Source organism: Giraffa tippelskirchi, chromosome X (genome assembly GCF_054371585.1).
Source record: "Giraffa tippelskirchi isolate mGirTip1 chromosome X, T2T-mGirTip1v1.2.pri, whole genome shotgun sequence".
Lineage (NCBI taxonomy): Eukaryota > Metazoa > Chordata > Mammalia > Artiodactyla > Giraffidae > Giraffa > Giraffa tippelskirchi.
The window spans coordinates 40,460,513-40,474,136 of record NC_137289.1 but is presented as its reverse complement, the minus strand read 5'-3'; the positions used below and the strand labels follow the sequence as shown (position 1 = coordinate 40,474,136).

General features: G+C 38.5%; 1 protein-coding gene across 2 annotated transcripts in view; it reads left to right on the top strand.

Annotated features, from left to right (window-relative positions):
• LOC145537069 (plastin-3-like) overlaps positions 1–13,624 on the top strand; it is a 37,328-nt gene that overhangs the window by 13,106 nt on the left and 10,598 nt on the right. For both annotated transcript variants that reach the window (XM_081567585.1, XM_081567584.1), the window contains 4 exons: positions 2,833–2,914; positions 3,689–3,854; positions 5,762–5,904; positions 13,502–13,597. In XM_081567585.1, the coding sequence (XP_081423711.1) occupies positions 2,837–2,914; positions 3,689–3,854; positions 5,762–5,904; positions 13,502–13,597 (483 nt within the window). In that variant the 5' untranslated portion in view covers positions 2,833–2,836. The remainder of the gene's footprint in view (positions 1–2,832; positions 2,915–3,688; positions 3,855–5,761; positions 5,905–13,501; positions 13,598–13,624) is intronic.

Genomic DNA, 13,624 nt, shown 5'->3' with positions numbered 1-13,624 from the left:
AAGAAGGTTGTCAGAGCTAATCACATTCCTCCCTCAAGTTTTGTATAAGTGGGCATTCTTGAAAGTGTTTGGAAAGTTCAGGATTGTTAAAGGCATAAGCCACCCATCTCCTTGCATGGCCCTGCAAGAAAATGCTCTCTTCCTTAAACTGCAATGTTCTGATGTTGTTTGTCTAACTAACCCATGGGTACATCAGTTCAGTTCAGTTTATTCAGTCAGTCAATGTCAGTCGTGTCCGACTCTTTGCGACCCCTTGGACGGCAGCACGCCAGGCCTCCCTGTCCATCACCAACTCCCGGAGTTTCCCCAAACTCATGTCCATTGAGTTGGTGATACCATCCAACCATCTCATCCTCTGCCGTCCCCTTCTCCTCCCACCTTCAATCTTTCCCAGCATCAGGGTCTTTTCAAATGAGTCAGATCTTCGCATCAGGTGGCCAAAGTACTGGAGTTCCAGCTTCAACATCACTCCTTCCAATGAACACCCAGGGCTGATCTCCTTTAGGATGGACTGGTTGGATCTTCTTGCTGTCCAAGGGTCTCTCAAGAGTCTTCCCCAACACCACAGTTCAAAAGCATCAATTCTTCCACGCTCAGCTTTCGTTATAGTCCAACTCTCACATCCATACATGACTCCTGGAGAAACCAAAGCCTTGACTAGATGGACCTTTGTTGGCAAAGTAATGTCTCTGCTTTTTAATATGCTGTCTAGGTTGGTCATAGCTTTTCTTCCAAGGAGTAAGCATCTTTTAATTTCCTGGCTGAAGTCACAATCTGCAGTGATTTTGGAGCCCAAAAATATAAAGTCTGCCACTGTTTCCACTCTTTCCCCATCTATTTGCCATGAAGTGATGGTACCAGACGGCATGAGTTCTCTGAATGTTTAAGCAAACTTTTTCACTCTCCTCTTTCACTTTCATTAAGAGGCTCTTTAGTTCTTCTTCACTTTGTGCCATAAGGGTGGTGTCATCTTTATATCTGAGGTTATTGATATTTCTCCCGGTAATCTTGATTCCAGCATGTGCTTCATCCAGCCCAGCGTTTCTCATGATGTACTCTGCATATAAGTTAAATAAGCAGGGTGACAATATACAGCCTTGATATACTCCTTTTCCTATTTGGAACCAGTCTGTTGTTCCATGTCCGGTTCTAACTGTTGCTCCCTGATCTGCATACCGATTTCTCAAGAGGCAGATCAGGTGGGCTGGGGTTCCCTTCTCTTTCAGAATTTTACACAGTTTCTTGAGATGCACACAGTCAAAGGCTTTGGCATACTCAATAAAGCAGAAATAGATGCTCTTCTGGAACTCTCTTGCTTTTTCGATGATCCGGCGGATGTTGGCAATTTGATCTCTGGTTCCTCTGCCTTTTCGAAAACCAGCTCAAATATCTGGAAGTTCACGGTTCACGTATTGCTGAAGCCTGGCTTGGAGAATTTTGAGCATTACTTTACTGGTGTGTGAGATGAGTGCAATTGTGCGGTAGTTGGAGCATTCTTTGGCATTGCCTTTCTTTGGGATTGAAATGAAAACTGACCTTTTCCATAGTAGGGAAGAAGTATTAAAAAAAAAAGGTACTTGACTGCTTTGCATTTCAGGATCCATCCATTATGATCCCCATATTATTGTGCTTGCTCAGAAATTTGTTGTGAGCATTGAGTAAGTACATATTGGAACACTTAGAACAGTACAGTGGGTATATTTCTGATGACAGTGTACAATATATAAAATTTGTTTTTTTCCAATACGGTCATTTTGGTTATTTAAAAAGATGATTTCTAAAAATGTGAGATACCCTTTTACTTGCCACTTATAGGCTGTAAAGAAATAATTTCCCATATATTTTAATAGAGAGACTCATATGATACTATTTGTTTAATATTTAAATTTTGCATGGAAATAAGCACGGTTTTCTCTATGCAAAATAACTTGTTTTAGGACAGTAGTATAAACATCTAAAATGTTAGAGTCTAACTCCAAATTTTACCAAATGAGGTTGTTCTAAGTCAGATCCTGCCCTAATTAATACAACTTTTCTTTCTATCGATATTATCACTGTATTTTCAGCACCAAATATGGTACCTGGTGCATCATCTGCTACTGCTACTGCTAAGTCGCGTCAGTCGTGTCCGACTCTGTGCGACCTCATAGACGGCAGCCCACCAGGCTCCCCTGTCCCTGGGATTCTCCAGGCAAGAGTACTGGAGTGGGTTGCCATTTCCTTCTCCAGGGCATGAAAGTGAAAAGTGAAAGTGGAGTCACTCAGTCGTGTCCGACTCAGTGACCCCATGGACTGCAGCCCGCCAGGCTCCTCCATCCATGGGATTTTCCAGGCAAGAGTACTGGAGTGGGGTGCCATTGCCTTCTCCAGGTGCATCATCTAGGTACTCAATAAATATTTGGTGAATGAAAGAATCTCATGCTCAACTAATTTTCAGTCTTTGTAGATGAAATCATTTTAATTATACATTATATGATCTAACAGAGAGATTCAGTTCCAATGTGGGATATTATCTGTTTTTAACACTTACTCAACAAAGTTTTTAATATCCAAGTAATTCATTCTTCTAAAAGAATGTGAGAAGTACAAAACATTAAATAAGAAAATATGCCCCAATCCCCAACTCAGAAATATTCAACTACTATAAGCACTTTGGTCTTTCCTTTATTTGCATTTTTATATGTATGGTTTTTTGATCAACCTGACTAAAGTCATACATTGCTTTTTTTTCAGATTACATGAGATAGATATTATAATAAGCCTTAAAATATTTGTGAATATTTATGGATTATTTAAAAAATAAGTCAACTTATTTTAAAATTTCTGTTTCAGTAAAATGATCAACCTTTCAGTTCCTGATACAATTGATGAGAGAGCAATCAACAAGAAGAAACTCACACCATTCATCATTCAGGTATGCACTCTTCTCCTCTCCTTCCATGAAACTATTATTTGAGGACCTGTTTTACAGACTGAAGGCTCTGCATTTTGCATTGTCTCATTTAATTCTTACAACAGCTCTGAGTTGAGGATTATTTTCCAGATTTCATAGAAGCTGAGATGCAGAAAGATTTCAGAGCTGTACCAAGGTTAATAGTGCTGGAACTAAAGTTCAAATCCAGGTGTAACTGCAAAGCCCTATATTCTTTTCATTACATTTTGCGTTCAAACATACAGAAATAAGCAAGCATGTTTAAGCTCTTAGTTAATTAGCATGCTTGAAGAATAGAAGGCTTTTATTTTCCATCTCGTATTAGGGCGTTATATAGCAGTATTTCCTCATGCAAGGCCATCTCTTGGGATGAGGAGATTCAGAACTTCTAGAACTCTCATGTGTATTCAGTAGACCTCTCATTTAGGCATTTTAAAAAATTCAACACATAACCCACATGGATATACTTACTCTAGTAACTCAGCCTTTTCCTTTAGGGTCGGTATCTTTCAATCGAGGCTAACTAAAAATGCTGTTAACTTGCCTTGGAAATCTGGAAAAGACTATAAAAATGAGGATAGATTTGTTTTAGCTATGCTTTTAACACCAAAGCTTGGATATTACTTTCTGTGGATCATGTATGGGTAAACTTAATACATAATGTCATTACTGAGTGTTATTTCAGTGAAGGGAGAAAAAGACTGTAAAAAAACAGAAAGGTCAAGAAGCAAGTGTTATAAATTGGCTGTCTTGCAGGAAAACTTGAACTTGGCACTGAATTCAGCTTCTGCCATTGGATGTCATGTTGTGAACATTGGTGCAGAGGATTTGAGGGCTGGGAAGCCTCACCTGGTTTTGGGACTGCTGTGGCAGATCATTAAGATCGGTTTGTTTGCTGACATTGAATTAAGCAGGAATGAAGGTAATGAAACACAGTCATGATCTTGAAAATTGTTTATTGGTTATTTTTTTCTAGTCATGCAGACTGTCACGCTTTCACCTAATTGAGGTGATTAGATGATAATTAGAATTAACAGAAGGTAATGTTATAGTGTTATTCAGGAAAACAGCCTAATTATAACTTTCTTCTTTAGTAGTAATTAACATTTGTCTGGCTCTTTAGAATTCATTTCACAATAAAGACACGAAAACCCAGAGAGTTTAAGGAATTTGTGCAAAGTTCTTTTCTGCTCTACTCACATAGTCCCCACCCCATTACCACCCTCAGGCACACCATCTCCTATTAATTTTAATACCTTTTCTATTCTATTATAGATTTAAGACTCTTCAAAAATATTCTAACCTGCCCTTGATGGTCTCATATTTCCTGAATTAGCAGAAGCACCGTTTTTATAGCATAGGGTTTGATATCACATCATAGACTTGTAGAATGTATAAGCATATGTGATACAATTGTCCTAAGGTCCTAGGAAGTGCTACACTGTCCTCTCCTTTTGAAGTTTAAAATATTAAGCATCACTCCAAATATTCACGTTTTTTTCCGGAAATCACCATATCAATCTTCAGTTACTTTGGGGGAAGAATATATATTGGGAGTTCTCAGTATTTCAGGGTCTCACAATACCTGTCAACAGTCCTATTCTGCACATTTATCCAAGACTTTATGATACTTAAAATTTTCAGTCCACTCAAAGTGGGCTGTATTTAAACAAATAAAATTTTTCTAGTTGCTAGCCTCTTCAGAGCAGTGTTTATCTTGTTAGAGTTAAAGTCCATTGAACAAGGAAAGGAAGACAACAAAATTAAACTACATTGGCTCGTGTAATAAGTCAAATGATTTATCTCTGACAAGGTCTCAGGTGCAGGGAGGTCAGGCTGTTTAATCCTTTCCAGCCTTTTGACTTGGAGATGGAGAGCATGAGGAGGTTTCTGTACAAGTGACAATGTTGCCTCTGCCTTTACTTAAATCCCTCAGTGCCAGAGTGACATGGTGTGAAGTGGAGTCTATGAAAGATGAAGTTTGCCCATTAGAGATATTACTTAGACCTCTTTGGAAGTCAGGCAGTTTTAGTCTTCTTGTTCAGTGTAAATCTCCTTTTATCCTATGGGAGGGAATTATTGCATAAGGACTATACAACTTCTCCATAAAAACAGTACCTAAATTTAGACAATTCTCTGTGCAGATGCCCAAGCTTCTACCTCTTATCTCTGGGGATATTTAACCAAAAACCCTTGGCTTCTTCTGCACATTTAATTCAATAACAAAAAAGTGTTGAGGAACCTTTACATATTAGGTGCTATAGACAATGTAAAGTTGAATTCTTTTTCTTTAAAAACAGGTATGGCAAAAGCCACTACAATATTGTAAAGTAATTAGCCTCCAATTAAATTAATTTAAAAAACCAGGTGTAACATTTCAAGAGTTAGTTATGCTTAAATATAAATACCATAGGGTTTGAATACTCTTTAAATCAAAAGGCTCCAAAGTTTTAAACATACTCCCCCAAGCCTCTGATTTTAATATTATTTAAGAATAGTTTATGTAAATATATGACATAATGTAACAATGTTCAACTTAAAGCTAGAACTTACTTGGTATTTGGAATGTGATGAATAATCAAGATGTTAAAATATGTAATGCTGTGTATTCTTGTAATTAAGTGTTTCTATCTGTATCATCTTATAACTCATTATATACTTTCATTTATCTTTATTATTAGACTGTGAGTACCTGAAAACCAGGAACTAGGTCACAGTACTTTTTGTACCTCTGTTACTTACTTAACAGAGTGTCAAAAGACTCAATAAACATGTAATGACTGTTACCATATAATGTATCGGTTGGGTTTTTCTTTTTTTCCTTTGTAGCCTTGGCTGCTTTACTTCGAGATGGTGAGACTTTGGAGGAGCTTATGAAATTATCTCCAGAAGAGCTTCTGCTTAGATGGGCAAATTTTCATTTGGAAAACTCAGGCTGGCAGAAAATCAACAATTTTAGTGCTGACATCAAGGTAACTGTTTAGTTAAATACTTCAGTTCAGTTCAGCTGCTCAGTTGTGTCTGACTCCTTGTGACCCCATGAGCCGCAGCACGCCAGGCCTCCCTGTCCATCACCAACTCCCAGAATCCACCCAAACCCATGTCCATTCAGTCGGTGAAGCCATCCAACCATCTCATCCTCTGTCGTCCCCTTCTCTTCCTGCCCTCAATCTTTCCCAGCATCAGGGTCTTTTCCAATGAGTTAACTCCTTGCATCAGGTGGCCAAAGTATTGGAGTTTCAGCTTCAACATCAGTCCTTCCAATGAACACCCAGGACTGATCTCCTTTAGGATGGACTGGTTGGATCTCCTTGCAGTCAAGGGACTCTCAAGAGTCTTCTCCAACACCACAGTTTAAAAGCATCAATTCTTCTGCACTCAGCTTTCTTTATAGTCCAACTCTCACATCCATACATGACCACTGGAAAAACCATAGCCTTGACTAGACGGACCTTTGTTGACAAAGCGATGTCTCTGCTTTATAATATGCTGTCTAGGTTGGTCATAACTTTCTTTCCAAGGAGTAAGCGTCTTTTAATTTCATGGCTGCAATCACCATCTGCCATGATTTTGGAGCCCAGAAAAATAAAGTCAGCCACTGTTTCCACTGTTTCCCCATCTATTTCCCATGAAGTGATGGAACCAGATGCCATGATCTTAGTTTTCTGAATGTTGGGCTTTAAGCCAACTTTTTCGCTCTCCTCTTTCACTTTCATCAAGAGGATCTTTAGTTTTTCGCTTTCTGCCATAAGGGTGGTATCATCTGCATATCTGAAGTTATTGATATTTCTCCCAGCAATCTTGATTCCAGCTTGTGCTTCCTCCAGCCCATCGTTTCTCATGATGTACTCTGCATATAAGTTAAATAAGCAGGGTGACAATATACAGCCTTAACCGTTTAGTTAAATACTTGACAGGGACATAATAACATGGAGACTTCAGGTCAGCTTAAAGGAGGGAAAATCCTATGAGTTTATCACCCAACCTTGTTGCCTCTAGGCCCTGATGGTAGATTTCAGTAGAGAGACTGAGCCAAGTAAGAGCACCAGCACTAAGTCTAGCTTTCATTTTGTGGAAAGGGGTTTAAATATTACAGTGCTAACATTTTCTATTCTGCCTACTGTTCAACATGCTGTACGAAAAGATCGGCAGTCATGACTTCTGTTCCTAACTGCCTTTCCCAGGCCTCAGTGGATCTGTGTTAGTAAAGGCCTAGAGAGAAAGGGCCTCAGGATTCCCCATTCCCTTTCTTATTTGGCTCCTCTTCTGTCATGTGCTCCCTCCTTCAGGCATTCAGTTCTTGGGGGTAGTTATATACTCTTATGTATGTTTGTATTTCTTACCTCAACCCTGCCCCTATTTTTTAAATTTAAATATATTTTTAAAAATGTTACAATGTTATATTTGTTTCTGCCATACCACAACGCAAATCAGCCATACATTCCCCTCCCTCTCTGGCCTCCTACCCCTCTCCCCATCTCATCCCTCCAGATCATCACAGAGCACCAGACTGGGCTCCCTGTGCTACACTGCAACTTCTCACCAGCTATCCATCTTACACTCCATAGTGTGTGTGTGTGTGTGTGTGTGTGTGTGTGTGTGTGTGTGTGTGTGTATATATATATAGATGCTACTCTCTCCATTCGTCCCACTCTTTCCCTCCCCCACTGTGTCCACAAGTCCATTCTCTGTATCTATGTCTCCATTCCTTCCCTGTAAATAGGTTCATCAGTGTCATTTTTCTAGATTCCATATATATGTATTAATCTACTATATTTGTTTCTCTCTTTCTGACTGACTTCACTCTCTTTAACAGGCTCTAGGTTCATCCATCTCACTAGAACTGACTCAAATTCGTTCTTTTTTATGGCTGAGTAATATTCCATGGTGTATATATACCACATCTTCTTTATCCATTCATCTGTTGATGAACATGTAGGTTGCTCCCATGTCATGGCTGTTGTAAATACTGCTGCTATGAATGTTCGGCTTCCCTCGTAGCTCAGTCGGTAGAGTCTGACTGCAATGCAGGAGACCTAGGTTCAGTCACTGGGTTGGGACGATCCCCTGGAGAAGGAAATGGCAACCCACTCCAGTATTCTTGTCTGGAGAATCCCATGGATAGAGGAGCCTGGCAGGATACCGTCTATGCAGTCGCAAGAGTCAGACACAACTGAGTGACTAAGCACACGTGAATATTGGGGTACATGGATCCTTTTCAGGGTATATGCCCAGTAGTGAGGTTGCTGGGTCATATGGTATTTATTCCTGGTTTTTTAAGGAATCTCCATACTGTTCTCCATAATGGCTGTATCAGTTTACATTCCACCAACAGTATAGGAGGGTTTGCTTTTCTTTACATCCTTTCCAGCATTTATTGTTTGTAGAATTTTTGATGATGGCTATTCTGAATGGTGTGAGGTGATAGCTCATTGTAGTTTTGATTTGAATTTCTCTAAGGATTAATGATGTTGAGCATCTTTTCATGTGTTTCTTGGCCATCTGTATGTCTTCTTTGGAGAAATGTCTGTTTAGGTCTTTTGCCCATTTTTTGAATGCGCTGTTTGTTTTCCTAATATTGAGCTATATGAGCTACTTATATATTCTGGAGATTAATCCTTTGTCAGTTGTTTCATTTGCAATTATTTTCTCCCTTTCTGAGGGTTATCTTTTAATCGTGTTTATTGTTTCCTTTGCTGTGCAAAAGCTTTTAAGTTTAATTAGGTCTATTAGGTTTTTTTTTGTTTTTATTTTCATTACTCTAGGAGGTGGGTCACAGAGGATCTTGCTGTGATTTATATCAAGGAGCATGCTGCCTATGTTTTCTTCTAAGCTTTATAGTTTCTGACCTGATATTTAAGTCTTTAATCCATTTTGAGTTTATTTTTGTGTATGGTGTTAGGAAGTGTTCTAGTTTCATTCTTTTGTAGCTGTCCTGTTTCCCCAGCACTACCTATTGAAGAGGCTGTCTTTTCTCCGTTGTATATTGTTGCCTCTTTTGTCAAAGATAAGGTACCCATAGGTGTGTGTAAGCTTATCTCTGGACTTTCTATCTTGTTCCATTGGTCTATGTTTCTGTTTTTGTGCCAGTACCATACTGTCTTGATGACTGTAGATCTGTAGTATAGTCTGAAGTCAGGAATGTTGATTCCTGCAGCTCTGATTTTCTTTGTCAAGATTGCTTTGGCTTTTCAGGGTCTTTTGTGTTTCCATTAAAGTTGTAACTTATTTTGAAAAAAAAAAGTTGCAACTTATTTTGGTTCTATTTCTGTGAAAAATATTATTGGTAGTTTGATAGGGATTACATTGAATCTGTAGATTGCTTTGAGTAGTATAGTCATTTTCACAATATTTCTCCCAATCCAAGAACATGGTATATTTCTCCATCTGTTTGTGTCATATTTGATTTGTTTCATCAGTGTCTCACAGTTTTCTGCATACAGGTCTTTTGTCCCTTTAGGTAGGTTTATTCCTAGGTATTTTATTCTTTTTGTTGCAATGGTGAATGGAATTGTTTCCTTAACATCCCTTTCTGATTTGTCATTGTTAGTGTATAGGAATGCAAGGGATTTCTCTGTATTAATTTTATATCCTACAACTATACCATATTCATTGATTAATTCTGGTAATTTTCTGGTGGAATCTTTATGGTTTTCTATGTTATCATGTCATCTGCAAATAGAGTTTTACTTCTTGTTTTCCAATCTGGATTCCTTTTGTTTCTTTTTCTTTCTTCTCTGATTGCCATGGCTAGGACTTCCAAATCTAGATTGAATAATAGTGGCAAGAGTGGGCACCATTGTCTTGTTCCTAATCTTAGAAGAAATGCTTTCAGTTTTTCGCTATTGAGAATAATGCTTGCTGTGGGTTTGTCGTATATGGCCTTTATTATGTTGAGGTAGGTTCCTTCTGTGCCTACTTTTTGGAGTGTTTTTATCATGAATGGGTATTATATTTTGTCAAAAGCTTTCTCTGCATCTATTTATATGATCGTATGACTTTTATCTTTCAGTTTATTGATATGGTCAATCACATTGATTGATTTGCATATGTTGAAGAATCCTTGCATCCCTGGGATAAATCACCCTTGCTTATGGTGTATGATCCATTAATGTGCTGTTGGATTCTGGTTGCTAAAATTTTGTTGAGGATTTTTGCATCTATATTCATCAATGATATTAGCCTGTAATTTTCTTTTTTGGTGGTATCTTTGTCTGGTTTTGCTCTCAAGGTGATGGTGGCCTCATAGAATGAGTTTGGGAGTTCTCCTTCCTCTGCAATTTTCTGGAAGAATTTGAGCATGATAGGTGTTAGCTCTTCTTTAAACTTTTGGTAGAATTCACCTGTGAAGCCATCTGGCCCTGGGCCTTTGTTTGCTGAAAGATTTTTAAATCACAGTTTCAATGTTGGTGCTTGTGATTGGTCCGTTTGTGATTTCTAATTCTTCCTGTTTCAGTTTTGGAAGGTTGTACTTTTCTAAGAACTTATCCATTTCCAGGTTGTTCATTTTATTGGCATATGGTTGCTCACAGTAGTCTTTTATGATCCTTTGTATTTCTGCGTTCTGTAGTAACTTCTTTTTTGTTTCTAGTTTTATTGATTTGAGTCTTCTCCCTTTTTTCCTTGACGAGTCTGGCTAGTGGGTTGTCAATTTTATATTCTCAAAGAACCAGCTTTTAGTTTTATTGATCTTTGCTATTGTTTCCTTCATGTATTTTTCATTTATATCTTTACGATTTCTGTCCTTCTACTAACTTCAGGGGTTTTTTTTTTTTTTGTTCTTCTTTTTCTATTTGCTTTGGCATAAAGTCTGGTTGTTTATGATGTTTTTCTCATTTCTTGAGGTAGGCTCGTATTGCTATAAACTTCCCTCTTTTGCTGCGTCCCATAGGTTTTGGGTTGTCATGTTTTCATTGTCATTTATTTCTAGGTATTTTTAATTTCCTTTTTGATGCCTTCAGTACCTGTTGGTTATTTAGAAGCAGGTTGTTTAGCTTCCATGTGTTTGTGTTTTTTTTTTTTTTTCCTGTAATTCATATCTAGTCTCATAGCATTGTGGTTCAGAGAAAATGCTTGATACAATTTCAGTTTTCTTAAATTTCCTGATGATTGTGATTGAAGATGTGATCTGTCCTGGAGAGTGTTCCGTGTACACTTGAGAAAAAAGTGTATTCTGCTGTTTTGGAAAGGGAATCTTATTTTTAAATGAATATTGTAAAAAATTCTCCTTTGATATTTTTTTAAAAAAATATTCTGCTTTTAATAGTTTTAAAAAGCAGAGGATTTCTGGGTAATGTGAAAAGGAAGTTCCAATTTATGTTCACATTCAAATTTTCACCTAAAGCCCCTTTTTGGGGTAGTAAGTTACAGACTCTTTGGGGTTTACTCTTCACCTGTCTTTCTCAAGTGCATAGGGAGAAGGCACATACAAATTATTTCTGCACCCTTAGTAGATAGTTGTAAGTGAAAGCACTTTCACAACTGTAATGCCCTACTCCTTAGGAGATAACCTCTGTGCCACTAATGTAAGATCTGGGTTTGCGTTCCATGAATTTCTCTGCAGTGGCTTTCACTCTCACCTGATTCTCCCCATTCTTAGAATAATTTCTGACAAGTGTATCAAACGTACATAGTTGGCTCATTGAAGATACAGCTTTCTAGGCCTCTCCCAGAGCTCTGTACTTAGCAGGTCAGAGCTTACATCTGGCCATCTCCATATTCAGCAACTTCCCTGGGGGATTAGGGTGTACACAATCCATAGGAGTTACCATGAGAAACATTCCTTTATAATCTGTTTGGACTGTCAAGGCCCAGTAATAGAAAACTACCAAAGCTGGGAAGGTGATCTTCAGATGTAACATTGATCTCAGGTGGCCTCGGCCTATAGCAGCTTGAGGCAGGGATTCTGTTCCCAGCCAGAGATTGAGGTCAGGCTACAGCCGTGAGAGAACTGAATCTTAGCCACTAGACCACGAGGGACCAGTGGGACCAAGGCCCTGGCCCATCAGCTGTGTAGAAATGAATTTCCACATAGAGACTGAGACAAGTAAAACAAGTGTTTATTAGGAGGAAAACGTATATGTGAATAGACTCACATGGGTGGGCTCAGAGAGACAGTTGCACCCTCGTGGTGGTTGAAGTCACTTTCATGGAGCATTTCTTCTGGGTTTCCCTTTGCCAGTCATCTTGCTTTGTCTGGTTCTGAGTCCGTGTTTGGTTTATCTCAGGATCCTCCCATGTGTGCATGTGTATCTCTTAGCCAAGATGGATTCTAGTGAAGAGGCCTATGGGTAGGTTGACATCACTTACTATGAGCTTGAGACAGGAGATACATGGGTCCAGACTGAAGAGTTTCTCCCCTGTGGACAGAAATTCTATAATAGAAGAAACTCCATAAAAACTGGATGATGGAGGAGGCTGGGCCTTGCCCAGATAAGAAATAAAAGACCATATATTCCTCATTCTTGAAGTCAAGGATACCTTTCTGACTACACAGGCACAGGAAGGCTCAATGGAGGTCAAAAGGAAGGGGGCAACACCTCAATTTCTGGCTGGGAACCAAAGCCCTGCTTCAAGGCACTGTGGACTGAGGCTACCCAAAATCACCGTGATGCTACCTCTTCTATCTCTTATCTGGACAGGGCCCAGCCTGCTCCATCATCCAGCTTTTATGGAGTTTCTGCTATTACTATTATGGAGTTTCTGTCCACAGGGAGAAACTTCAGCCTGGGGCCCATGTATGTCCTGCCTCAACATGATAAAGAAACTTCACTCCAGTTCCTGTCCTCTGGTATTCCAGAGAGGCAGAATTGTACTTGACATGTGTGTTGGAGACCCTCATTAAATGTTTACACTAATATAGTGGTTTTCAGGTTTTGTTCTGTGTAGCATCCACACAGCCTGAATTCACCCAGCCCACATCCCATATGAGCAATACCATTTTGTTTTAGGTATTGGTATTCCAAGTAAAAGTGTTCCAGTGTTGAAAGAGGTCAAGGGCTTAAAACAAAGAGAAGCTCATTTGGTTAAATATATTCAGATGATTAAGGGTTTACTGTTATTTCACCACCTCAAGTAGAAATCATTTAAAAATTTTTGTCATTTCAATTTATAATTTAATGCATTGTTAACACAACTAATCTCTTCTCCATAGGTTATGGTATATACATATTATGCTTTGTAATGATATAACCTGTTTATTTTCTCTTTCCCTATGCTTCCTGGATTTCTCCTATCCTACTTGTTTCTCGTGCTTGTTTTATCTGTCAAGCTTATTGACTTCAGTAACTCAGTGAAGGTACAGAACTAGTTATATGTTTTCTAGCATTATTATATTGATGATTTCAATAAATTGTAAAGTCATGACAAAATCCAGTTCATCCATATTCAAGGCAGACATAAGGCCAGATAGGTGGACTTTTCTGGGAAAAGGAACTGTTAAATAAGAAGATAGAGATTTGTGTCACATTCTTACAAAATCCAATGCAAATATCCTTCCACACATGGGACAATAGGATACATTCATTCTTTGTAAATGTGATCTCACTGACATTTGCAATTCATTTTTAGGATTCCAAAGCCTATTTTCATCTTCTCAATCAAATCGCACCAAAAGGACAAAAGGAAGGTGAACCACGGATAGATATTAACATGTCGGGTTTCAATGTAAGTATAGATGTTCTTGTGAATTCT